A 25,367-nucleotide genomic window follows, 5' to 3' on the forward strand; every position below is an offset into this window, starting at 1 on the left:
GCTTTGGTTCTATAAACCTCAATACCCTCACCTACCAAAATATTTGTTGGTCTCTATTTTTTAATTGGCCTCTAGCCTCAGGAGCATTATAAAGATTTCCATTACTGTTATGGAGGCCAGATACTTGGGCTATATGATTGGGCAGATGTAAGAGGGAGGTGTGGGTAGTGGAAGGATGGGGGGAGAGGGGGAGTTTACTGGCAAGATTGAGAGAGCAGGTGTAGGAGAGATGTGAGTTTGAGAGAGGGGTTTACAGGACTGAGGATGTTTCGTCTCTGAGTGGGGATGGGTGCACAGGATTAAATGGGGCTGCTGGTGTCTGGCAGCATCACGCTTGTGAGAATGGGCACCCTAGAGGAAAGCTGTAGTGCAGTGCGTAGGCCGGTAGAGTGCAAGAGCAAAATGTAAAGATCTGGAATATAGAATAGACTGTGTTCTGTAACAACTGCAATGCAGACATAGGAACAGTTGGAAGGAAGGTGTTACGGAGACCTAGTAGCGGCTGTGGGGCTGGGGTTGGAGTTACAGAAATACGTAGGAGTGTAGGACTGGCGGGGTGGAGTTACTGAGTTAGGAAGGAGTGTAGGGATTGTTGGGGGTTGGAGTTACAGAGATAGGGTTGGGGTGTGGGAACTGATAGGAGTTGGAGTTACAGAGAGTGAGGGATGTACGGACTGTCGGGGGGGGGGGGGTGTAGGGACTGTTGGGAGTTGGAGTTACAGAGATAGGAAGGGGTGTAGCGTCTGTTGAGTTACAGAGATAGCGAGGGATGTAAAGACTGCTGGAGGTCGGTGTTAGAGAGATAGGGAGGGGTGTACGGACTGTCGGGGGTGGAGTTACAGAGATAGGGAGGGGTGTACAGACTCGGGTAGTGTTACGGAGATAGGGAAGGGTGTGCGGACTGTCGGGATTGTATTTACGGGGATAGAGAGGGGTTTAGGGGCTGTGTGTGTGTGGTGGTGGGAGGGGGGGAGGTGTGGAATGTGGCTGGATAATTTCAGCTCTCAAAAACTACAAACCCCTTCACGAATTTCATGAACTGCTACGTTTGCTCAATTGTTATCTGCTTAATAATAACTTCTGTTTATGTTGCATTTTTAATGTAATACAAGTCCACTGAGCCACATAAGGAGGTATTAGGTCAAAGAAAAGCTTGGTGAAAGTGGTTTATAGAATTTATGAAACAACATAAGTGAGGTAGAGACAGACGGGATAGGGATAGAACTCCAGGATTTGCCAGAGAAAAGTTTATTTTCCTGATTAACTGTGTTAAGTATTCTTTGAATGATGTGGAGAAAGTGAGGTCTGCAGATGCTGGAGATCAGAGCTGGAAATGTGTTGCTGGAAAAGCGCAGCAGGTCAGGCAGCATCCAGGGAACAGGAGAATCGACGTTTCGGGCATAAGCCCTTCTTCAGAATGATGTTGTCATTGTTCATGACTATTAATTAATCTCTGACTCAGAAAGTACAACATGAGCAGAAGCAGACCATTCAGCCCATTGAGTCTGCCCCACCATTCAATGGGATCATGACTGATCTGATCATCCTCAACTCCACTTTCCTGGTTTTTCCCCATAACCCTCGATTTCCTTCCTGCTTAAAAATCTCTCTCTGTCCTCAATATAATAGCAACCTAGCCTCAGTAGTCCTCTGTGGTAAGGAATTCGACAGATTCACAGCCCTCTAAGACAAAATTCTTCCTCGTTTCCGCTCTAACCAGGTGACCCGCTTATTCTGGCTCCTGGTCCTAGACTCTCCCTCAAGGGAAAACAACCTTTCCACATCTATCCTGTCAAGTCCCTGAAGAATCTTCCATCTTCCAGTAGACCACTTTCCGTTTGTCTGAACTCCGATGGGTACAGGCCCAACCAGCAAACCACTTAAGACAGTCCCTCTGTACCTTGTATCAGCCGAGTGAACCTTCTGTGGACTGGCTCTGGTGTCAGTATATTTTTTGTTAGATACAGGACCCAAAACTGTTCACTGAATTCCTGCTGTCATCTGATTAGTGTCTTACATGGTTTTAACAAAGCCTCCCTACTTCTATATTCCATTCCCTTTGCAATAAAGACCAGAAAACGGAATGTGTTCTTTCAGGTTGTGAATTGTTGTCAGAGGTGATAAAAACTTCAATTATTGACTTTTGTTTTCTTTAATTTCTCTTCTCTCCCTCTTAGATTAGCTTTTCCTTGCCTTGTTTCTTTCTCTCTCTGCATCCTCATTCTCTGTTCTTCACTGTTTATTTTTGTTTGGTAAATCTCATGGGTTGAGCAGACAAACATTAGATTTGATTTATTTATTGTTGTCACGTGTACCGAGATACAGTGCTAGACAGGCAGATTGTACCATACAAAGTGCATCAGGGTTATTGACTCAATTTGGCTTGCTAGGCATGGCTTGCATTCATATGCAGGCACCCATTCTCTGAAAACAAAAGGAGTATGTTCAAACCTCGCACCCTTACTCAGATCCTTGGAGCCCTATTGTTTTCTCCATGGCAATGCCTCAGCCAGTCAAAGCTGACTTGCCAACTCATCAGCATCTTTTTCTCAGTAAAAAATGTTGTGAACTGTTTTCTGAACTGCTGGCATTTCTTTGTGTTCCTGTTGAGCACGAGATGGAAAGCTTCACCAACATTATCTATCTGCTCAGCAGTCTTCAGTTGCTGAGCTACCAGCCATTAGGATGTGAGATTGGAAATGCATCATACGGGGAAACGTGTATGCCAACAATACAACTGACAGTGTTGTTCACCGATAAGCATTTCTTGCGTTTGCACCAAAAGGAAAAGGATTTTCATCAGAATCATCAAGATACACTTGCTTTCCACCCTTGCTGTCACTGATGCATTGGTCATGATGCAGCTATCACCAGAGCATGTCACTGAATGTGGACGGTGCATGCCTGGTGGATTTGGCAAGTGTGTAGACATTTTGCTGGAGAGTTGGTTTTCAGAACACTAATCATTTCAGCTCTAATCACTCGAAACAACAGAGGCCCCTTGAGGCTCATTACATTTTGTGACAATATTTGCATCTTCAAAGCTTAGGAAGTAGTTACATTGGGTCAGCATTGCATGTTACTGTATTTACCATGTTTCGAAATACCATGTCATTTGTTTTTGTTCTTTACACCTTATGTCTCCTCTTGCTCTGTTTTTCTCGTGCTCTCAATCAGTTAAGGGAGATGTATCCATTGTGGTCAGCTCTGTCTATCTAGTCAGTGACTAGGTAGATATAAATGCTGTGAGCTACGAGTTCAGTGGTGGGGGTGGAGTTTTCTGGGGACCTTGGCTCCAATCCCACCATGGCAGATTTGAATTCAATAAAAATCTGGAATTAAGAGTATAATGAAAAACCCATCTGGATCGCTAATGTCCTTACCTGGTTTGTGACTCCATGCCCACAATGGTTGGGAATGGGCAATAAATACTGGCCTGAAAAAAACGATACAACAAGAACTGTTAACTCGGCGAAAGTGAGGATTGCAGAGAATGTGGTGCTGGAAAAGCACAGCTGGTCAGGCAGCATCCGAGGAGCAGGAATGAGGACTGATGACTGTCAGTCGGACTGTCAAGAGCTGTTAACTGTCAATCGTAATTCTTAGACAAGGCAGGTAGACTCTGGTCACATGTTGCCATGGGAATACAGTCACGATTGGCAGACTCCATGATCCTTTTTTTTTCTCAGTGAAAAAGATATATAATGTATTTAGCAAATTCTTCTTGTCAATGTTTATCAATGTATGTTGGTTCCAACATCTCTCAAATTGGTTTCTGATGTAACTCTTGGCATAGTCTGGATTAACAAATGGTATCTAAAATCAGAATCACATCTAATGGTGGACATATTCTGAGACTTGTAAACATAGGCTGGTTGAGCATGATTAACATGCTGCCCACTGTGAATGTGATGTTGATATTGGGACATATTGATATTGCACAGCTGGCATCACACTGGTATTGAAATTCATATATCACACTAACTGGTTTGTGTAAGAGGCAAAGCATCGTTTTGGTTTGACAACAACATCCTGTTAGTGGATTTGCTGCATAGTAGCAGCACGAGACAGCTTGCTTCCTTTGTTAATATTTTTCAAACATCTGGTTTCTTAGAAGATTCATAGAGTTTTTACAGTGCAAAAGGAGGCCCTTCAACCCATCATGTCAACAACACTGGTCATCAAATATCTATCTTCTCTACTCCCATTTCTACCCTTGTATGTCGTGGCACTTCAAAAGACCATCTGAATAAATACTTGGCATATTAAATCTTCAGTTTGTTTTTAAAAATTAATTCCTGGAATTGTGGGTGTCACTGGAATGGCCATCATTTGTGGTTCACTCCTAATCACCCTTGAGCTGAGAGGCCATTTCTGAGGCCAGTCACATTGCTAGGGATCTGGGGTCACATGTAGGTCAGACCAGGTAAGAACGACATTAATTGAACCAGATGATTTTTCACAACAATCAGTAATACTTGCAGTTGCCTTGTTACTAATATTAGCTGTGTTCCAAATGTTTTTTTGCATTCTTCACTTACTGAACATGGCTGTTGCTGGCTCAGCCAGCATTTATTGCCTATCTTTAGTTGCCATTTGGTGGAGGTGAGCTGCCTTCTTCAACCCTTGCAGTGACGTGCTGCAGGTACACCCACAATGCCCTTAAGGAGGGCTGTTGACCCAGCAACACTGAAGGAATGGTGATATATTTCCAAGTCAGGATGGTGAGTGGCTTGGAGGGGATCTTGTGGTCATCTGTCCATCTAGTCAGCTCCCATATATCTGCTGCCCTTGACCTTCTAGGTGGAAGTGGCTGTGGGTTTGGAAGGTGCTGTCTGAGGATCTTTGGTGAATTTCTGCAGGGCATCTTGTAGTTGGTACACACCGCTGCTACTGAGTGTCCATGTTGGAGGGAATGGGTGCTTGTGGATGTGGGGTGTCAGGCAAGCAGGATGCTTTATCCTGGATGGTGTTGAGTTCTTGAGTGTTGTTGGAGCTGCACCCATCCAGGCAAATTGTTTCACTTGAAATTAAATTTCACTAGCTGCCATGGTGAGATTTTAATACGTATTGGTGAGGCCTCCAGAATTGGCATAGATTACTAGTCAAATAATGTTACAATTACACCACTTTTGCATCTGCCTTTTGAGTTCATATTACAGAGGAGGTGGTGCTGGAGGTCTTAAAATGCACAAAAGTAGATAATTCGGGTAAACACCTGGTCAGCTGTTTCCTAGAACTTTGTAGGAAGCTGGAGAAGGGATTGCTGGGCTCCTCCTTGAGATATTTGTATCATCGACAGCCAGAGGTGAAGTGCCAGAAGACTGGAGGTTGGCTAATGTTGGTTAATATTTAGGAAAGCCAGGGAACAATGGATGTGTGAGCCTAATGTCAGTGATGAGTAAGTTGTTAGAGGGGATTCTGAAGGGTTAGATATATATCCATTTGGAAAGGCAAGTAATGATTAGGGATCATCCAAGGAGCAGGAGAATTGACGTTTCGGGCATGAGCCCTTCTTCAAGAATCCTGAACGATTCCTGAAGAAGGGCTCATGCCCGAAACGTCGATTCTCCTGCTCCTTGGATGCTGCCTGACTTGCTGCGCTTTTCCAGCAATACATTTTCAGCTCTGATCTCCAGCATCTGCAGTCCTCACTTTTTCCTAAATGATTAGGGATCGTCAACATGGCTTTGTGCATGGGAAATCCGGTCTCGCAAACTGATTGAGTTTTTTGAAGAAGTGACAAAGAAGATTAATGAAGGCAGAGTGGTAGATGTTGTCTATATGGGCGTTAGCAAGGCTTTCAACAAGGTTCCACACGTTAGATTGGCAAGCAAGTTTAGATCACATGGGATCCAGGGGGAGTTAGCCTGTTGGATATAAAATTGGCTTGAAGGTAGGAGACAGAGGTTGGTGGTAAAGAATGCTTTTCAGACTGGAGGCCTGCAACCAGTGGTGTGCCACAAGGATCAGTGCTGGGTCCACTGCTTTTCATCATTTATAAAATGATTTGGATGTAAATACATGAAGAATGATTAGTAAGTTGCAGATGACACCAAAATTGGGGGTGTAGTCAGCGAAGAAGTTTATCTCAGAGTACAACGAGACCTTGATCCGATCAATCGAGGAGTAGCAGATGGAATTTAATTTAAGTAAATGTGAGGTGTTGCAGTAAGGCAAGCCGGAGTAGGGATTACACAGATAATGATAGGACCCTGGGGAGTGTTGCCAAGGAAAGAGACCTAGGGCTGCAGGTACATAGTTACTTGAAAATGCAGTCGCAGGAAGACAAGGTGGTGAAGAAGGCATTTGCCATGCTTGCCTTCATTGGTCAGTACATTCTGTGTAGGAGATGGGACATCATGTTGCAGCTGTGCAGGACATTGCTGAGGCCAATTTTAGAATACTGCATACAATTCTGGTCGCCCTTCTATAGAAAGGATGTTGTTAAACCTGAAACGGTGCAGAAAAGGTTTCCAAAGGTGTTGCCAGGACTGGAGGGTTTGAGTTATTGGGGGAAGCAGAATAGGCTGGGTATTTTTTCCCTGGTGCATTGGAGGCTGAGGGGTGACCTTATAGAGGTTTATAAAATTGTGAGAAGTATGGATGGGTTGAGTAGCCAGGTATTTTTCTAGGGGTGGGAGACTCCAAAACTAGAGGGTATAGGTTTTCGGTGAAAGAGGAAAGATTTAAAAGGGACCTAAAGGGCAACTTCATCACGCAGAGGGTGGTGAGTGTCTGGAATGAGCTGCCAGAGGAAGTGGTGGAGGCTGGTACAATTATAATATTTAAATGGCATCAGGGTGGTGATACAAATAAGAAGGGTTTAGAGGGATATGGGCTAAATGCTGGCAAATAGTACAAGGTCAAACTGGGATATCTGGTCAGTGCAGACAAGTATGACTATTTTGCAAATGCAAGGTACTACATGGTAATATTGATCGAATTAATCTGAGTGTACAAAGAAACAGCCACATGTGTGCGTCATAGACACTGACAAAGCCTAAGGACTCCTCACCCATCTGCATCAGCATTCACTTCCATCCCCATCTCCCTCGTGCTATGTACCTTCCCTTTAAAGCCATCTACCTTAGTCACTTCAGCTATTTGATTGCATTGTCCATATTCTTTAAGAGAAAGAGCTCAATTCTGTGTGGAGTCATAAAGTCTCTACAGAAGAGGAAGAGGCTGTTCAGCCCATCACATCCAAGTTGGCTCTCTGTCAGTCTCGTTTTCCTAATTCATTCACAGAGTATGGTCATAGCTGGCTAGGCCACCATCTTTCACCTACCCATAGTAGGTGGTAGTGTATTGCTGCCTTGAACCATGTAGGGATGCTCAATGCTGTTCAGGAGGTAATTCCAAGATTTTGACATGGTGACACTGACAGACCAGTGATATATTTCTAAGTCAGGTTTGTGAGTGACTAGGAGAGGAATTTGCAGGGGGTGGTGCACTCATGTATTTGTTGCCTATGTCCTTCTAGATGGAAGTGGCCATGGGATTAGAAGGTGCTGTGACAGCTCAGTGCTTTATTGCAGTGCACCTTATAGATATTACTCATGGCGGCCAGTGTGTATCACCAGCCTGTCAGTCCTTTTCGCTTCTCACCCTCCTCACTATTCACTCTAGCCCCATAGCTCAGTAAATCTACTTCATTGAAGAGATCACCTATTTTTCTGTTATAACTCCTGGCTCAGTTTGGAAAGTTTGTGGATTTAAGTCATACTTTAAATTTGAGGATGAATTCAGTCCTGGTGCAGTCCTGAGGGTGTGCTGTACTGGTTGGACATGCCATTTTGGGGTGAGATGGGAAACAATGGCCCTGATTGCACTCTTACTAGGTACCCAGTCATTGTCGCGCTTCTAACTGTGGGATCTTTCTATGCACATGTCAGCAACATTTCCTGTAATGACAGTGAATGCATTTCAGAAGTCCTTCGTTGGCTGTGAAAAGGTTTGGGAGATTGTGAAAGGCACCATATAATTCTGTTTTTGTTTTATTAATGTGCTTGGATGTTATTTTTAATTGACCCAATTTTCTGTTTTGCAAAATAAAAAGCGCCAAAAGTGCAGTCATCTTACGTTTGCCAGAAAGTTGCTGAACTTTGCATGTGAACTTGTGTTCCCCATTTTAAAACTTACCCTTTCTCAAGTTGCCTGTCTGCTTAATGAGATTAAACCTGCTCACGTGTACAATTCAAAGAGTTTCTACAATTCTAAAGAAGTAAATGTGTCAATGGCTGTAGTCAGGCTTTCTAAAAAAACAATTTTAAAAGGTTCCCTAATGCTAAACAGTAGTTTCAGGCAGTATTGAATAATATTTCACAGTTCACCTCACAAGTTTATTCTTCCCTTCTGTTTAAATAACAATTCCAATGTTGGGTTCATATGCTTTACAGACTCATTGTTGTTGTTTGTGGTTCTGACGTGGTCAAGTGGGTTTTTGCTGACTAATATTTGACCATTTCTTTACAGGACAGCTGGCACAACATGTCAAGACCCTTGCTGACCAGGTCTCCTGTATCTCCGCTGACTAATCAGGGAATCCCAACACCAGCACAGCTCACTAAATCCAATGCCCCAGTGCACATTGATGTGGGAGGTCACATGTATACCAGTAGCTTGGCAACGCTAACTAAGTTTTCTGACTCAAGGTAAATCTGGTGACATACCGTAAACTTATTTCTAAGATTAGCCAATCAGTAGTATAGAGCCAGAGTATTGCTAAGGAGATTTGCTCAACTGATACCTGGGATTCAAGGGGAGCAGCGGATGTTATTTCATGAGGAAATGTTGGATCCGTATCTATCAGAATTTTGCAGATTTTTTAAAAATTCACTCATAGGATGTGCTGGCCGGGCTGGCATTTATTGTCCAAGTCTGATTAACCAGAGGGCAGTAACATTGCTTTGGGTCTGGAGTCACATAGAACAGTACAGCACAGGAACATTTCCTTCAGCCCATGATGTTGTGCCGAACATGACACCAAATGAAACTAATCCCTTCTGGCTGCCCATGGTTCATATCCCTCCATTTCATGCTTATTCATGTGCCTATCTAAAAATCCCCTAAGTGCCCCATCATACCTGCCTCCACCACTACCCCTTCAGCGCGTTCCAGGCACCCATCACTAAAGAAAACCTGCCCCTCACATCTTCTGTGAAAGATGTAGACCAAACCAGGTAAGGATTCCAGAAAGGACATTAATGAACCAGGTGGGATATTAACAACAAGTCATCACATTGGGTCATCTCTTTATTCCAAATTTTGATTTAATTGAGTTCAGATTTCACAGTAAGATCCAAACCCATGTCCCCATATTGCCTCTCTTCCTGTGAGATACTCTGGAACCAGAGGTCACTGTTTAAAAATAAGGGGTCGCCCTTTTAAGACAGAGATGAGGATTTTTTTCTGTCAGGATCATCAACTTTGGGACTATTGTCCTCTAAAAACAGTGGAAGCATTTTTGAAGCAGAGTTGGATGGATGGATGGACACAAAGGTGAAAGCTTTTCGGGGACAGGTGGGAATGTAGTGTTAAGCTGACAATTAGATCAGCCATGATTATATTAAATAACAGAGCAGTCTAGAGAGGATGAATGCCCTATCATGCTCCTAATCTGCAAGTTTAAACTCATTTAACTATTAAATGGGATCATGGTCGATCTGTGATCTAACTCCATTGTCCCATCCATTGGTTAACAAAATTCCTATCAATCTCAGTTTTAAACTTGACAAATAATTTGCATAAGTGCTCAGTTGTGGAAGAGAGTTCCAACTGTCTGCCCTTCTTCGTGCCCAAAATGTTTCCCGATGTCACTGCTGAAATGTCTGGCTCCATCTATTAGGCTCTGACCCCTAATTCTGGACTCCCCTCAGTCAGTCAAAATGGATTCTGTTTGTCTAGGTCATCAGTTCCACTCGTAAACTTTGATCAAATCATCCTGTGAACTTCTAAATTCTAGGAACTACAGCCCTAATTTGTGTAGTTTTACCCTTCGAGTCCAAGTATCATTTTGATTCTCTCTCTCTCTCTATCTCCCTCCCTCCGTCTCTCTCGCATACCACACACTCTCTCTCTCTCACACACACACACACACACACACACACACTCTCTCACACACATACCCTCTCTCTCTCACACACACACACACTTTTGTGCAAGCACACACACACAATCTTTCTGTCTCTCTCTCTCTCTATCTCTATCTCTCGCTACCTCTCTCTCCTGCCCTCCATCCGTCTTTCTCACACACTCTCTCTCTCTGTCTCACACCCTCTGTCTCTCACACACTCTCTCGCACACACCCTCTCTCTCTCTCGCACACAACCCACCCACTATCTCTCGCGAGTGTGCTCTCTCTCTCTCTCTCTCAGGCCAGAAGTATCAATACGATGTGATTGTGACACCCAGGACCATTTTCCTCTTCTCATTGAGTGTGGGATTTACAACAACAGCTTTTTGCATTCATAGAGCACCTTTAACATTATAAGTCATCACAGGAGCAATTATTATACAGCACCTCTAATGAGAATAGGTTGAACAGGTTAGGCCTATACTCATTGCTGTTTAGAAAAAGTAACAGGTGACCTTATTGTAGCATATTAAATCCTGGCCACTATTTATTACTCATCCCTAGTTGCCCCTTGAGAAGGTTGGGTTGAGCTGCCTTCTTGAACCGCTGCAGTCCACATGCCGTTTGGGAGAGAATTCCAGGAATTTAACCCAGTGACAGTGAAGGAACGGTGTTATATTTCCAAGTCAGGGTGGTGAATGGCTTGGAGGGGAACTTGAAGGGGGTGGTGTTTCCATGTATCTGTTACCCTTGTCCTTCTAGATGGAAGTGGTTGTGGGTTTGGAAGGTGCTATTTAAAGATCTTTGTCAATTTCTGCAGCTCATCTTCTAGATAGTACACACTGCTGCTACTGAACGTCCGTATTAGAGGGAGTGGATGTTTGTGAATGCAGTGCCAGTCAAGCGGGCTGCTTTGTCCTGGATGGTGTCAAGCTTCTAGAGTGCTGTTGGAGCTGTCCCCATCCAGGCAAGTGGTCAGCCTTGTCTCAGTGGATTGTACCCAAACCTCTGAGTTAGGTCATGAGTTCAGGAGACGTTTTCTAGATGATCACAGAGCTGGTACTGAGTGAGAGTTACACTGTCAAGGAGTTGCTAAGATTTTAAGTCAAGACCCTGAGTGCACTCTTCGGTGGCTGTGAATATTCTGTGATACCAACCTGTGTTTTGACCAACAAGTGTATAATGTCTCTAATCCCAGTCATCCCTGGTCACAACACAAAACAAAAATGCTTCTCCCAGTTTCCCACATGACCAATTCAGCACCTCATCTCAATCACATTTGAAACAAATGGCAATGTGGTTGACTCTTAACTGCCCTCTGGTAAACTAGGGATGGGCAATAAACGCTGTCCTAGCCAGTGACATTTTCATCCTGTGAATGAATTTTAAAAAAGCAATTTCTCAATCAGATTTATGACACAAAGATACCATAAAAGGTAAAGTTGCCGTAGTCCTACCAGACCCATCAGGCTCCTCTCTCATTAGGGAGAGAGTCAACTGTTGTTGGTTTAACCTGAAGGTCGCCATACTTCAGGTGAACGGAGACATTGAGAAGGAGAGTCCTTCATGGTAACCTCAGCCAGAGTAGGAATTGAACCCCCACTGGTGACATTTCTTGGCATTGCAATGTAGCTGTCCAGCCAACCGAGCCAACCGATCCCCAACAAAATTGCAATAATTGGTGAACAGACACAATCAGTGATAAGGAAGTATAAATGTTTATCCCCAAAACACACTTGCACATTTGAAGAGAACAGAATCAAATCAGATTTCTGAAAAGATTGACTTTCTGAAAAAAAACATTTTGGCCATTGGGGCTACTCATGAAGGCAAAAGAAAAAACCATGGGGTGTTTCTTCAATTACTCTTTCAAAAGAACAAGTAGGTCTTATCCTGAACTCAACAAGAAAGTTTTTTCTTTTCAGTAATGAAAGAGGTCAGCTGGGCAGCTTTCTCATCGCGGGCTTTCCTCCTGCTCAGCTTGTTCTTAAGAGGCTGCCAGATAAAACAAGGCCCTGTCCAAGCCAGTCAGTGTTCAAGACAGGCCCAGCAGAGTCTTCAAGAAGTTCTCGACAATCATGTGATTTCTAGGAAGCCTTGTTTCAAAAAAAAGTCTCCATGAACTTTCAAAGATCTATTTTAAATAAAGCATTTCAGGTAGTTTGATGCAAATCACAAAATTTTACATAAAATCTTTTTTCCATGTTTGTGGATGTGGTGCCATTCAAACAGACTGCTTTGTCCTGGATGGTGTCAAGCTTCTTGAGTGTTGTTGGAGCTGCACACATCCAGGCAAGTGGGAAGTATTCCATCACACTCCTGACTTGTACTTTGTATATGGTAGACAGGCTTTGGGGAGTCAGAAGGTGATTTATTCACCATAGTTTTCCTAGCCTCTGACCTGCTCTTGTAGCCACTATAGTTATATGGATGGTTTAGACCAATTTCTGGTCACTGATAACTCCCAGGATGTCGATAATGCAGAATTCAGCGATGGCATTGAGATAAAGGATCTGCCATGATCATACTGAATGATGGAGCAGGCTTGAAGGGCTGAATAGCCTACTCCTGCTCCTAGTTTCTGTTACGTGGTGCCTCCAGTCTAAAAATTTGTTCTTGTTTACCCAGATATCTGACACTTGTGTTTTCTGTTGCCTTGTTGCAGAATTGGTCGTCTCTTTGATGGAACTGAGCCCATTGTCCTGGACAGCCTGAAGCAACATTACTTCATTGACAGAGACGGTCAGATGTTTCGTTACATTTTAAACTTTCTGCGCACTTCAAAGCTCCTTATTCCTGACGATTTCAAAGTAAGTTGACTGGCTTAACCACTTCCGCAAATGTATAAAGCTCCCAACAAATTCCAGCAACTGCACTGACACTAAACTCTTACTGAAGCTACCATGTGTTGGGTCGAACATGACTCCACACCCCATCTGAATGCTCAGGCAGATAATTCCAAAAGATGATACAGGGCCACATGCCAGGTTGATTAGCAAATTCGAAATATTTTGGATTGATGGATCCTTGACAGCATCAATTAGATGTTGGCTAAAAAATAGGAAAAAGAGGGTGGATATAGATGGGTATTTCTTAGGTTGGAGATGAGTTGAAAGTGGTGTTCCCCAGGGATCAATGTTGAGACCCTTGGTTTTTCTGATTCACAGAAATGATTTGGACATGGGTGTTGAGGGCAACATCCCTAAATTTGCAGATGACACTAAGATAGGGAGACCAGTAAATTGTGAGGTTAATACCTGAGCGATTTCAGAGGGACATTGACAAGTTGGACAAACCGGCAGACACCTGGCAGATGAATTTTAATGCAGAGAAATGTGAGGTAATATATTTTGGTAGAAAAAAAAAGAGTCACAATACAGACTCAATGGCACAACTCTGAGAGGGGTACAGCAGCAGAAGGACCTCAAGGTCCATGCACATGATTCTCTGGAGTTGAAACAGTTGTTAAGATTTATAGGATGATTATGTATAAATAGAGGCATAGAGTAAAAAGCAAGGAAGAAATGCTACATCTCTACAAATCATTTGTCAGACCATATTTGATGTATTGTGTTCACTTCTGGGTGAAATAACTCCACAAAGGACAGTATTGCATCACCAAGTCCCCCTTTATTTACATGTGGAGAGTCCTTGACACTGAGCCAGCTCCCTCGGAGTGAACAGAACCTCTAACACACTACTTCCTTTTCCTGTTTTTTTTTAATTTTCCCCCACACTACTGCCGAACACTCTTGTTTATATCTGTTAGCCAGGGCTCCCTGATTGGACCAGGTTAACAGCCCCACTCAGGGAGCTCCTATTCAGTGAGGTCCACTCGGTTGACCTTGTTACAATCATTACACTGGGGACCTTCATATAAGGAAGGATGTTAAAGCCCTAGAGACAGTACAAAGGAGATTTACTAGATAGATCCCAGGAATGAGGGATTTTAGATACAAGGTAAGGTTAGAGAGATTGGGTTTATCCTCCTTGGAGCAGAGAAGATTAAGAGGTGACCTTATTGAGGTAATCATGGTTATGAAAAATTTTGACAAGGTAAAGAAAAATGTTTTCTTACCTTTAACTAGTATGTCAGTAACTGGAGGTCATAACTTCAAGGCTGTCAGCATGACAGCTAGGAATGAGATGAGGAGAAAAGTCCTTACGCAAAGAGTTGTTTGGATTTGGAAAGCGCTCCCTTGGAGAGTGGTGGAGGCGGATTCCATAGGAGGTTTCAAAAGAGAGCTGGGTATGTATTTGAAAGGGATGGACTTAGAGGGTTCTGGAAATACAGCTGGAGAGTGGGAATAGCTTGGTTGCCTCTTTCAGGAGCCAGTACAGACACAATGGATTGAATGGCCTCTTCCTGCACTATAAAATTCTGTGATTCTGTGCATGAGCAGAAGTAGGCCATTCAGCCCATTGAGTCTGCTCCACCATTCAGTGAGATCATGGCTGATTCTGATAATCCTCAACTCCACTTTCCTGCCTTTTCCCCATTACCCTCGATTATAGTGAAAGCCTTTTTCCTCGGATGGTGATGACTAGCATGAGGGGACGTAGCTTTAAATTGAGGGGTGATAGATATAGGACAGATGTCAGAGATAGCTTCGTTACTCAGAATAGTAGTAGGGCATGAAATGCACTGCCTGCAAAAGGAGTAGACTCGCCAACTTCAAGAGCATTTAAATGGTCATTGGATAAACATATGGATGAAAATGGAATCATGAAGGTTAGATGGGCTTCAGAGTGGTTCCACAGGTCAGCGCAACATCGAGGGCCGAAGGGCCTGTACTCCACTGTAATGTTCTATGTTCTATGTTCCCTTCCTGATTAAAAATCTGTCAGTCTCTTGTTTGTGGGAGATGGCTGCACACCATTCAGTTGGCCTTTTTCCTACATTGACTACACTTCAACGGAACCTAAGTGGCTGCAGACTACTTTAGGATGTCAAAACAATTTATAAATGCAAGTCTTTCTCTTTTCTCACTCTTAATTATCCAATTACCTCTAGTCAGCTTGGACTATTATTGTCACTGAAGTGTAACTTGGAAAAAAAGGGGGCTTTTGTGGCACAGAGGTAGTGACCCTACCCCAGGGCCTGGAGGCCTGGGTTCAAGTCCCACCTGCTCCACAGGTGTGCAGTAACATCTCTGAGCAGGTTGATTACAAACATGGGTAATTCTTTTTTTAATTTGTAAAAGAAGACTTTTGGGGTCACAGTGGTAGTATTCCTACCTCTGGCCTGGAAAACTAGTTCATGTCCTAGTTACTACATAGGTATTTCATAACAAATCTGAACAGGTTACTCGTAATCTGGATTTCAAAGTTAGTATCGGTGATGATGACCATCTTCAATTGTTGTAAAAACCCATCTGGTTCCTTGAGGGAGGGAAATCTGCCACCCTGACCTGGTCTGGCCCACATGTGACTTCAGACCCATAGCAATGCGGCTGACTCTTGATTTCCCTCTTAGGTGGTTTGCAGAGGCCATTTATGGGCAGTTTGGCATGGGCAATAAATGCAAGGGCAGTTAGGGGCTGAATAGAAGAATTGATGGTTGTGACAGTGATGCCCACATTCCATGAAAGACTAAAACAAATAACAAACTGTAACACCAGTGCATGTTTTTCTGTGGTGTCTGTGAGGCTTTCACTGTATGTAGTACAAACACGTGAGAGTGCCTTTTGTTGCTTGTGTTGTGTTCAGGATTACAGCTTGTTATTCGAAGAGGCCAAATATTTCCAGTTGCAGCCCATGCTGATCGAACTGGAGCGCTGGAAACAGGAGAGGGAGCTGGGCCGGGTCTCGAGGCCGTGCGAGTGTCTGGTGGTGCGGGTGGCCCCTGACTTAGGGGAGCGGATCACTCTGAGCGGAGACAAGGCCCTGATCGAAGAGGTGTTCCCGGAAATTGGGGATGTGATGTGTAACTCAATTAATGCTGGCTGGAATCATGACTCAACGCACGTCATCCGATTCCCCCTCAATGGCTACTGCCACCTCAACTCTGTTCAGGTAATAGATTAAAGTTTTCACGCACATTTCTCTCTTTTTGTCTCTGTCTCTCTCTCACACACATGCTGTCTATCTCTCTCCCTCTCACTGTCTGTCTCTGTCTTTCTCTCTCTCTATCTCTGCTTCTCTCCACTTCTGTTTCTCTCTCATTGTCCCTCACTGTCTTTTTCTCTCTCTCACTTTCTCTAAAATTGTCTGTCTGTTTCTCTCCTCTCTCAGGCACACTGTCTCTGTCACTCTCTGTCTTAAATGGCATTAAGTCCTTTACCCCACTCCCTTGCTCACTAACGTACCCTGGCTCTTAGTCAAGTGAATCTTTCATTTTACAATTCTCATCCATCTTCTGCGACCCCATTATGGTATTACCCCCTCCCTCCTTGCATTGTCTTTTCCTTTGACCAAGTTTTTGGTCACCTGCCCTAGTATTTCCTCATGTGACTCACTGTGTTACATTGTTTTATAAAGGGCAGATGTGATATTGACAATGGACTAGTAATCCAGAGACCCAGGCTAATGGCCTGTAGTCATGGGTTCACATCCTACCAATAGTGGATAGAAAAATTTGAATCAATAAATATTTGGAATAATTTTTTAAAAACCTACTAGTCTAATAGTAAACACTGAGTCATTAATGTCCTTTAGGGAAGGACATCTACCATGCTTGCCTGGCCTTGCCTACATGTGACTTCCAATAGACTTTGGAACTCTCTTCCACAAACAGTAGTTAATTTTAAATCTGAGGGGAGATAATTTTTTGCTAAATAAAACTATTAAGGGATAAGGAGCAAAGGCAAGTCTATGAAGTTAGGCTACAGATCTCATTGAATGGTGAAACATTTAAGGGACTGAATGGCCTACTCCTACTCCTATTCCTATGTTTCCAAGCAATTAGGGATTGGCCGTGATTGCTGGGCCATCCATTCCAAATGAAGTTTTAAAAAAATCAAAACCCTGGAACTCTCTCCATCACGGTCCATGGACAACACATGGGCTGCAGCAGTTCACCAGCACTTTCTCAAGGCTGCATCTATGGATAGGTCAGAAATCCTTCCTTGCCAGTGACAGGTAGCTCGAATGAGTTAAAAGGATGCATTTCAGATGGTGGTGATTGCCCCAACCCTTTCAATCAAATTAGTTGCACCCTCCCAATCTTTCCCTGTGTCTCTGCAATTTTTCTGACAACTGAATATTTATCCAATCCCTATTGAAGGCTACTATTGAACCCGCCCTTTCAAACATAGTACGATGACCCATCTCCTTGCACCAGGAGCAGAATGCTAAATATTCGGAGAATATTCGGTTGCCAATTAAGAGATTTTGGTCAAAGTATTTCTGTATAAGTTGATGTTTGTAACATTTGTTGTTAATCTCTGGGGAATGCATTCAAAGTCTTGTGTGGTTTCTCAAAAGGGAAATTTCAGTGTCTGTTTCAGAAAACAGCAGCTTAGATTCATTACGTTCTGTGAGCTGCCAAAAGTCAGTTAAAGCTGACAGCTTTCCCAAACACGAAATGAATAATAGAAATTGTTGAAACACAAGTGAATCGTTTTGGGAGGCCCCAAAGCTGCAGTGGTGGTCTTGGCAAGTGGAACCTGGCTATGAGATCCACTCTGCTGCCCTTGCTGAGATGAGGACATAAAGCTTTAATGTGCTCGTATACTTCACATTGTCTGATTTCCTTTGCTAGGTCCTGGAACGATTACAGCTGAAGGGATTTGAAATTGTCGGATCCAGCGGCGGTGGAGTTGACTCCTCCCAGTTTAGTGAATACGTACTAAGGCGGGAAATCAAGCGACTATCCCGTGTACCACCTGTCATTCGAATAAAACAGGAACCCCTGGACTGAACTGACATACTTGTCGCGAGAGAGAGAGAGAGCAAAAATTCAAAAAAAAATTTTAAAAAATAAATACATTTTAAAAAAACACATTATCCATGCATTTGGTTAAAGATGTTGACTGTTGGTTCCCAAACTAAATGTTGGATGATGCACTATTTTCCGAGACTGCATCTAAATCCACATTTGAAACTTGTGGGATATCCACGAAATATTTATCGGTTTGTTGGAAGGAGGTTTTTTTTTGGTTCCTGGAAGCGAATTGGCAACATTTCTCTCCTCGTCCCTCCACCCAGCGCTCCCCCCACCAAAAAAATCAAAAGCTTTTGCATTGATGCAATTCATTCCCAAAACTTTTCCCTTTTGATTTTTCTCTTTTGTCATTCAGACAACTTCGGAATATGGTTACTGTGTGTTCAAGCAGAGAGGAAAACTGATAAATAAATCTCAGGCACATCAGCCCATATGAAGCAGGGACGGGTCTAAGATCCATGGGTCACGTGGCGAGGTTCAAGTGAACATGGCTAGTTGAGGCCATGATCCAATCAGCCTTGATTATAGTATGTAGCAGGCCAGACTCAAAGGGCTGAATGGCCTCTTCCTGCTCCAATCTCTGGTGTGCTTGTGCGTTTTATTTCCACAGCTGTACTAATAATGCTTTCTGTGCCTGAGGGAAACATCTAGGGTAAATGTCATCTTGAGAAAATATCACCGACTTCATCCAGGTCTCAGATTTAACTGCTCAAGGGCAGTGCTGCACTCTCCTTGCTAATAGCAGCTCCCAGTTTATTGAATTTTACTGCGTGGAAAATAAGTTTTTTTTAAAAATACTATCAGGTTGCATTGTTTTTGTTAAAAAAAATGTCTTTTGCTGTTGATGCATATAGATCTTTATTAAGCATCATTGTGCTATTTCCTGATGGAGGAGGATTAGACTTGGTGACAGGATACCAACCTCTGTGTAGTTATTAAAAAGAATAGAGGGGATAAGCTGCATTGGCACATACAATGAGAGCATGCTCTTAGTATACCCATTGTTGGAATCACAGGGGTGATGTTGGGGGTTTCCAGGGGATGACACTGATTTCACGACTCCCTCAATTCCATTCTTACCAACGGTTAACAAAAATAACTGTCAAAAACGGTGGAAATTCAGTCCTCCATCCAATCCCGTGGGTCTCCCACCCAGTTCTTTGCCTTCCACCCTACCCAAAAGGATTTTATGCTCATGTAGCTGTGGCTCATTATATGGAAGACTTGGCTTACTTGGAAACGAAGGTTTGCAATTCCAATAAGGCCTGAACCTTTTCAGTGTTTTGTATCAATGTTAAACATCACTAAAACAGACAGGAAGCTGAAACTTTTTGTTATGTGTTAGGATGCAATAACCAGACTTTGGGATAAACTTGACTAGGCAGGTATAATTTAGGCAAACATGCTTTCATTGAAACTGAACTCAACTACATTAATTGCTGAGTTCATGAGTTCAATGAACACTCATTCATATGTGCTAACAAAACTCATGATCTATGGGATTACCCAATTGGTAACCAATCAGTATCCACTTTTTGGGGTGGATTAATTAGCATCCTTTTCCTCAAATCTCTTTTCTTGTGTCCTAGTCCAAAACAATGCAACTCACTGTCTCCTTTTAACAATGTTGAAGTTCTGTACGGCCAAGCAATGATTAGATTTCATTTGGATTTATTGAGTATATCAGGGCTTTAGTTTTACCAGCCATCAGATGCTTCAAAGCACTTTCAAGCCAATGAAATAATTTATAGTGGAGTCACTGTTTGATTGAAGGAAGTGCAGGGGCCAATCTATGCACAGCAAGCTCCCACAAAGAATGATGTAATAATAAATGGATAATCTGTGATGTTGACTGAGGGATGAATATTGATCAGGAGAACTGGTTGCAATTTCCTCTCCAGTGTGTAGCTCAGCTTTTTGAGTATATTATGGGAGGACAATTGCAAGACAATTAATCCAGAGACCCAGATGATTGTTCTAGGGGCTTCAGGTTTGAATCTCACTTGGCAGATGGAATTTGAATTCAATGTAAGTCTGAAGGGAAGGGAAAGCTTACCTAATGTCGACAATGTAGCCATTGTCGATTGTCACAAAAGCCCACATGGTTCACTGCATTCTTTAGGGAACGAGACTGCTGTCCTTACCCGGTCTGGTCTGCACTATAGGAGGGATGTGACCACGCTGGCAAGGGTGTAGAGGAGATTTACCAGAATGTTGCCTGGGCTGGAGAATTTCAGTTATGAAAAGAGACTAGACAGACTGAGGTAGCTTTCCTTGGAGCAAAGGAGATTGAGAAGGCCATGATTGAGATATATTAAATTATGAGAGACATAGACAGTAGACAGGAAGTAATTTTTCACCTTGATGGAGGGATGATGGATTTAAGGTAAGGACCAGGAGGTTTAAAGGGGGATGGTGAGGGAAAGTCTTGTTTTGCCCCAGATGGTGCTGGGAATCTGGAACTCCCTGCCTGTAAGGGTTGGAGAGGCAGAAACTCTCATCACATTGAAGAAATATTTAGGTGTGTACTTGTGATACCAAGGCATACAAGGCTATGGCAAGTGCTGGAAAATGGGTTTAGAATATTAAGTGGCTGTTTTTAACTATCACAGACTTGATGGGCCAAAGGGCCTCCGTCTATGCTGTAGATTAGATTACCCACAGCGTGGAAAAGGCCATTTGGCCCAACAAGTCCACACCGACCCTCTGAAGAGTACCCACCCAGACCCATTCCCCTACCCTTTGTTTACCCCTGACTAATGCGCCTAACCTATGGCAATTTAGCATGGCTAATTCACCTAACTTGCGCATTTTTGGATTGTGGGCGAAAACCAGAGCACTCGGAGGAAACCCACACAGACACGGAGAATGTGCAAACTCCACCCAGACAGTTGCCCGAGGTGGGAATCGAACCCGGGTCCCTGGAGCTGTGACATGTGACTCCAGAACCACAGAAATGTGGTTGACTCTTAAGTGTCCCTTGGGCAATAAATCATGGCATAACTAGCAACACATACATGCTTTGAGTGAATATTTTTGAAATTGAAAAGCCATTTCCCTCTTGAAATTCTTTGCTATGTGGGAACACCTGCAGAATAATTTTCCATTTGGATTAAATAGTGCTTTGTAGAAGGAGGCTTATCGCAGTCATCGACATTTGCAGAAGGAGGCATTTGACCTGTCATATATGCACTTGTCAACAAAGATCTGACTAATCCCATTTTTCATCTCTTGGTGCAATGCAAGTGAATACTTAAATACTGCTTTTAATGTTACAAGAGTTGCTGTTTCAATCAACCTTTCAGACAGTAGTTCCAGATCCCACCATCCTCTACGTGAAAAAAATTTACCTCAGTTCTCCTCTTATCCTTCTGCCACATATATCTGCCTCCTGCACTCTCTACTAATTGGAAAAGTGTCTTCTTATCTGCTCCTCGTAATAGTATACACTTCTGCCTGGTTCCCTCGCTGCTGTAAGGAAAGCAGTGCCAGTCTATCTTCAAACCACAGACCCTCCAGCCCAGGCAGCATCCAGATGAATCTCCTCTGCACCCTGTTCAGTGAAATCACATCCTTCCTGCAATGTGGTGACCATAACTACACACAGTACACCAGTTATGGCCTAGCCAGTGTTTTATACACTTCCAGCATAACCTACGCACTCTTGTATTCCATGCCTCAGCTCATCAAGACAAGTATCCCACACATCTTCGTGTCCACCTTGTCTACCTACCCTACAATCTTCAGAGATCTGCAGATGTACACACCAATGTCCCTGTGATCTTAGAACTTTTCAAGACTACATCAGTGGTGGGTAAGTTGTTGGAGGGGATTCTGAAACATGAAATTTACATGCATTTGGTGAGGCAAGGACTGATTAGGGATAGCATGGCTTTGTGAACGGGAAATCATGTCTCACAGTCTTGATTGAGTTTTTCTGAGAATATAGCCAAAATGATTGATGAGAACAGAGCAGTATATGTTGTCCACATGGAGAGTAGTAAAGCCTTTGACAAGGTTTAACATGGTAGACTAATTAGTAAACTTAGACCACACGGGATTCAGGGAGAGCTTGCCAACTGTATACAAAATTAGCTTGACGGTAGGAGACAGAGGATGGTGGTAGACAGTTGTTTGGACTAGAGACCTGTGTCCAGTGGTGTTCTACAGGGATCGGGGCTGGGTCCACTTTTGTTTGTAATTTATAAAAATAATTTGGACGAGAATTTAGGAGGTATGGTTAGTAAGTTTGCAGATGACACCAAAATTGGTGGTGTAGTCGACAATGAAGAAGGTATCTAAGAGTACAAAGAAATCTTGATCAATTGGGCCAATGGGCTGATGAGTGGCAGATGCAGGTTAATTTGGATAAATGCGAGGTATTGCATTTTGGTAAAAACAAACAAGGGCAGGACTTAGACAGTTAATGGTAAGGCCCGAGGTAGTGTTGTCGAACAGGAACCTGGGGTTCAGGTGCATAGTTCTTTGAAAGTTGTGTCACAGGTAGACAGGGTGGGTAAGAAGGTATTTAGCACTCTTCCCTTCATTGCTCAGACCATTGAGTAGAGGAGTTGGGATGTCATGTTTTGGTTGTACAGGATATTATACACTTTGGGTACTGTGTACAGTTCTGGTCTGGTTTTCAGATAGAATCCCTACAATGTAGAAACAGGCCATTAGGCCCAATAAGTCCACACCGACCCTCCGAAGAGTAACCCACCCACACTCATCCCACTACTCTAGTATTCTACATTTCCCCTGACTAACCTACACACCCCTGAACACTATGGGCAATTTCGCACGGCCAGTTCACCCAACCTGCACGTCTTTGGGTTGTGGGAGGAACCCCATGCAGACACAGGGAGAATGTGCAAACTCCACACAGAAGCTGGAATCAAATCCAGGTCCCTGGCACTGTGAGGCAGCAATGCTAACCACTGAGCCATCCTCACGGTTTCCTGCTATAGAAAAGATATTAGATTGGAGAGGGCTCAGAAAAGATTTCTTAGGATGTTGCCGGGACTAGAGGGGGTTGTACAATGACAGCATTTAAAAGACATTTGGACAGGTACATGAAAAGAAAGGTTTAGAGGCATATGGGCCAAATGTAGGCAAATGGGACTAGTTTTGGGACACTTGGTCGGCATGGAAGAGTTGGGTCGAATGGTCTGTTTCAGTGCTGTATGACTCATACCAGTCACAGTGTAATCTCTTGCCTTGTTCGCCACCTGCAAAATGTCACCATTTTCCAGGTTGACTTCTATTTGTCACTGATCTGTCCAGCTGACCAGTCTCCTGCAGCTTCACAGCTATCCTCCTCACTTTATACTACCTGACTTAATTTTCATGTCACCCATGAATTACTTGATAAAACCCCCTACATTTGATTTCAAATTAACATACACCACAAACAGCAAAGGCCCCAGCACCAAGCGCTGTCAAACCCCACTGGAAACAGACTTCCAGTCACAGAAACGTCCCTCTAGCATCACCCTGTGCTTCCTGCCTTTCAGCCAAGTTTGGATCCAATGTGTCACTTTTCCCATGGACTCTTACTTTCTTAACCGGTCTGCCAGAAGGACCTTTATGAAAAGACTTGTTAAAGTCCATCAAATACATTACCCTCATCAACACTTCTGGTTACCCCCTTAAACGATTCAGACTTGTCAATCATTGTTATTCATTCACAGGATGTGGGCATCACTGGCTGGGCCAGCACTTACTGCCTGTCCCTAGCTGCACAGAAGGCAGTTTAGAGTCAACCATATTGCTGTGGGTCTGGAGTCACATTTAGGCCAGGCCAGGTAGGGATGGCAGTTTCCTTCCCTAAAGGACATTAGTGAACCAGCTGGGTTTTTATGACAATCAATGTTGGTTTCATGGTTATTAGTAGATTCTTAATTCCTGAATTTTGCTTTATTGAATTCAAATTCCACCATCTGATGTGCTGGGATTCAAACCTAGATCCCCAGAACATTAACTGGGTTTCTGGATTAATAGTCTAGTGATAATACCACTACCACTAGAAGACCATTGATCTTTCCATTCATGACAGTCCTATTACAAATCCATGCTGACTATCCCTCATTAATCCCTCTCTCTCCAAGTACAAATATATTCCAACCCTCAATTCTTTCTAGTTACTTCACACCAACACTGAGGTTAGACCAACTGGCCTGTAATTCCCTGGTTTATCCCTTCCTCCTAGCTATTTTATAGAGTAGCTTGGCAACTCCCAACCCATTTCCTCATGTCCCCAATACCAGCATTTTTTCTTACTTTCAAGGATCCTCTGCTGAAGGGCAACTATTAAACCTGGTATATACTGCCATATTGGACAGCTGATTCCAAATACCAACTATTCTATTCAAAAAGCCCTCACCAATAGTCAAATCTTTTTAACCATGTAGTGATTGCGATGATGTCAGCCAGGTGGACCTCAGAATCTGAGTTCCCTGATTTGGGCTGTTAACCTGGTCCAATCAGGGAGCCCTCACTGACAGACATAAACAGGAATGTCAAGGGTTCTGTTCATTCTGAGAGCTGGCTCTGAGTGAGCTGGATCAGTGTCAAGGACTCTCCACATGTAAATAAAGGGTGACTTGGTGATGGGATACCGGCCTCTGTGGAGTTATTTCAGTGGTGAAGAGAGAAAAGAATAAAATAATTCATTGGCAACAGTTTTCTTTGACTTAGGGGAAGCATTTCTGGCATCATACCATTATTTGGGAAACTTGACTCATTCAATGCTGCAATTAAAGATTGGGCCCAGTACATGGAAAGAATGTGTTTTTTTTCTGGAAAATGACAGTAAGCTAGATGAAAAGCAACAAATAAGTCTCATGACAACATGTGGAGTCGTAGCTTTTGGTTATTAGGAGCCTAACTCCCTGAGGCATCATATGCAAAAACCTTTCAAGAATTGATGGATTTAGTAGAGAATAGCGTGACCCCAAGCCTCCTCTAATCCTGAGATGCTATCGCAAAAACCAGTCTTTAATATACTCTGGGATTCGACCCTTAAGTTAACACATGACCCAGCTAGACTGAGCACCTATACCAGTGAAATTTCACAGAATCAACTTTGAGAAGCTGGTTCAATTACCATTGATTGTAGTAAAAGGCTCGGGCCCAGTATGATGGGACAAAATTGATTGAAGAAGATTCACCTTGATTGGCTCAATTTTTCAATTAGAAAATGGCGACCTGAGTGAAGTCCTAATTCAATATCTGGAAGTGTTTAAAGAAGGTCTAGGGACTATCAAAGGAGCCGAAGGCACCTTGCAAGTTGACCAGGAAACAATTCCATGATTCTGCAAGGCCCACCCAGTGTCATTTGTCTTATTGGCAGAAGGCTGGAAAGCAAAGGACTCATCCAGGACAGTGTGTGGAATGGTCATACCA

The 25,367-nt window shown here is 43.2% G+C and overlaps 1 protein-coding gene across 3 annotated transcripts in view; it reads left to right on the top strand.

Moving 5' to 3' along the window:
• Positions 1-24,646, top strand: part of kctd1 (potassium channel tetramerization domain containing 1) — a 169,060-nt gene extending 144,414 nt beyond the window's left edge. For all 3 annotated transcript variants that reach the window (XM_087986732.1, XM_087986731.1, XM_087986733.1), the window contains 4 exons: positions 8,479-8,657; positions 12,744-12,888; positions 15,788-16,093; positions 17,781-24,646. In XM_087986732.1, the coding sequence (XP_087842858.1) occupies positions 8,479-8,657; positions 12,744-12,888; positions 15,788-16,093; positions 17,781-17,939 (789 nt within the window). In that variant the 3' untranslated portion in view covers positions 17,940-24,646. The remainder of the gene's footprint in view (positions 1-8,478; positions 8,658-12,743; positions 12,889-15,787; positions 16,094-17,780) is intronic.
• Positions 24,647-25,367: the final 721 nt, after the last annotated feature.

This window comes from Chiloscyllium plagiosum, unplaced genomic scaffold (assembly GCF_037043375.1).
Source record: "Chiloscyllium plagiosum isolate Xiang-an unplaced genomic scaffold, Cpla_swu_hap1 HiC_scaffold_4, whole genome shotgun sequence".
Lineage (NCBI taxonomy): Eukaryota > Metazoa > Chordata > Chondrichthyes > Orectolobiformes > Hemiscylliidae > Chiloscyllium > Chiloscyllium plagiosum.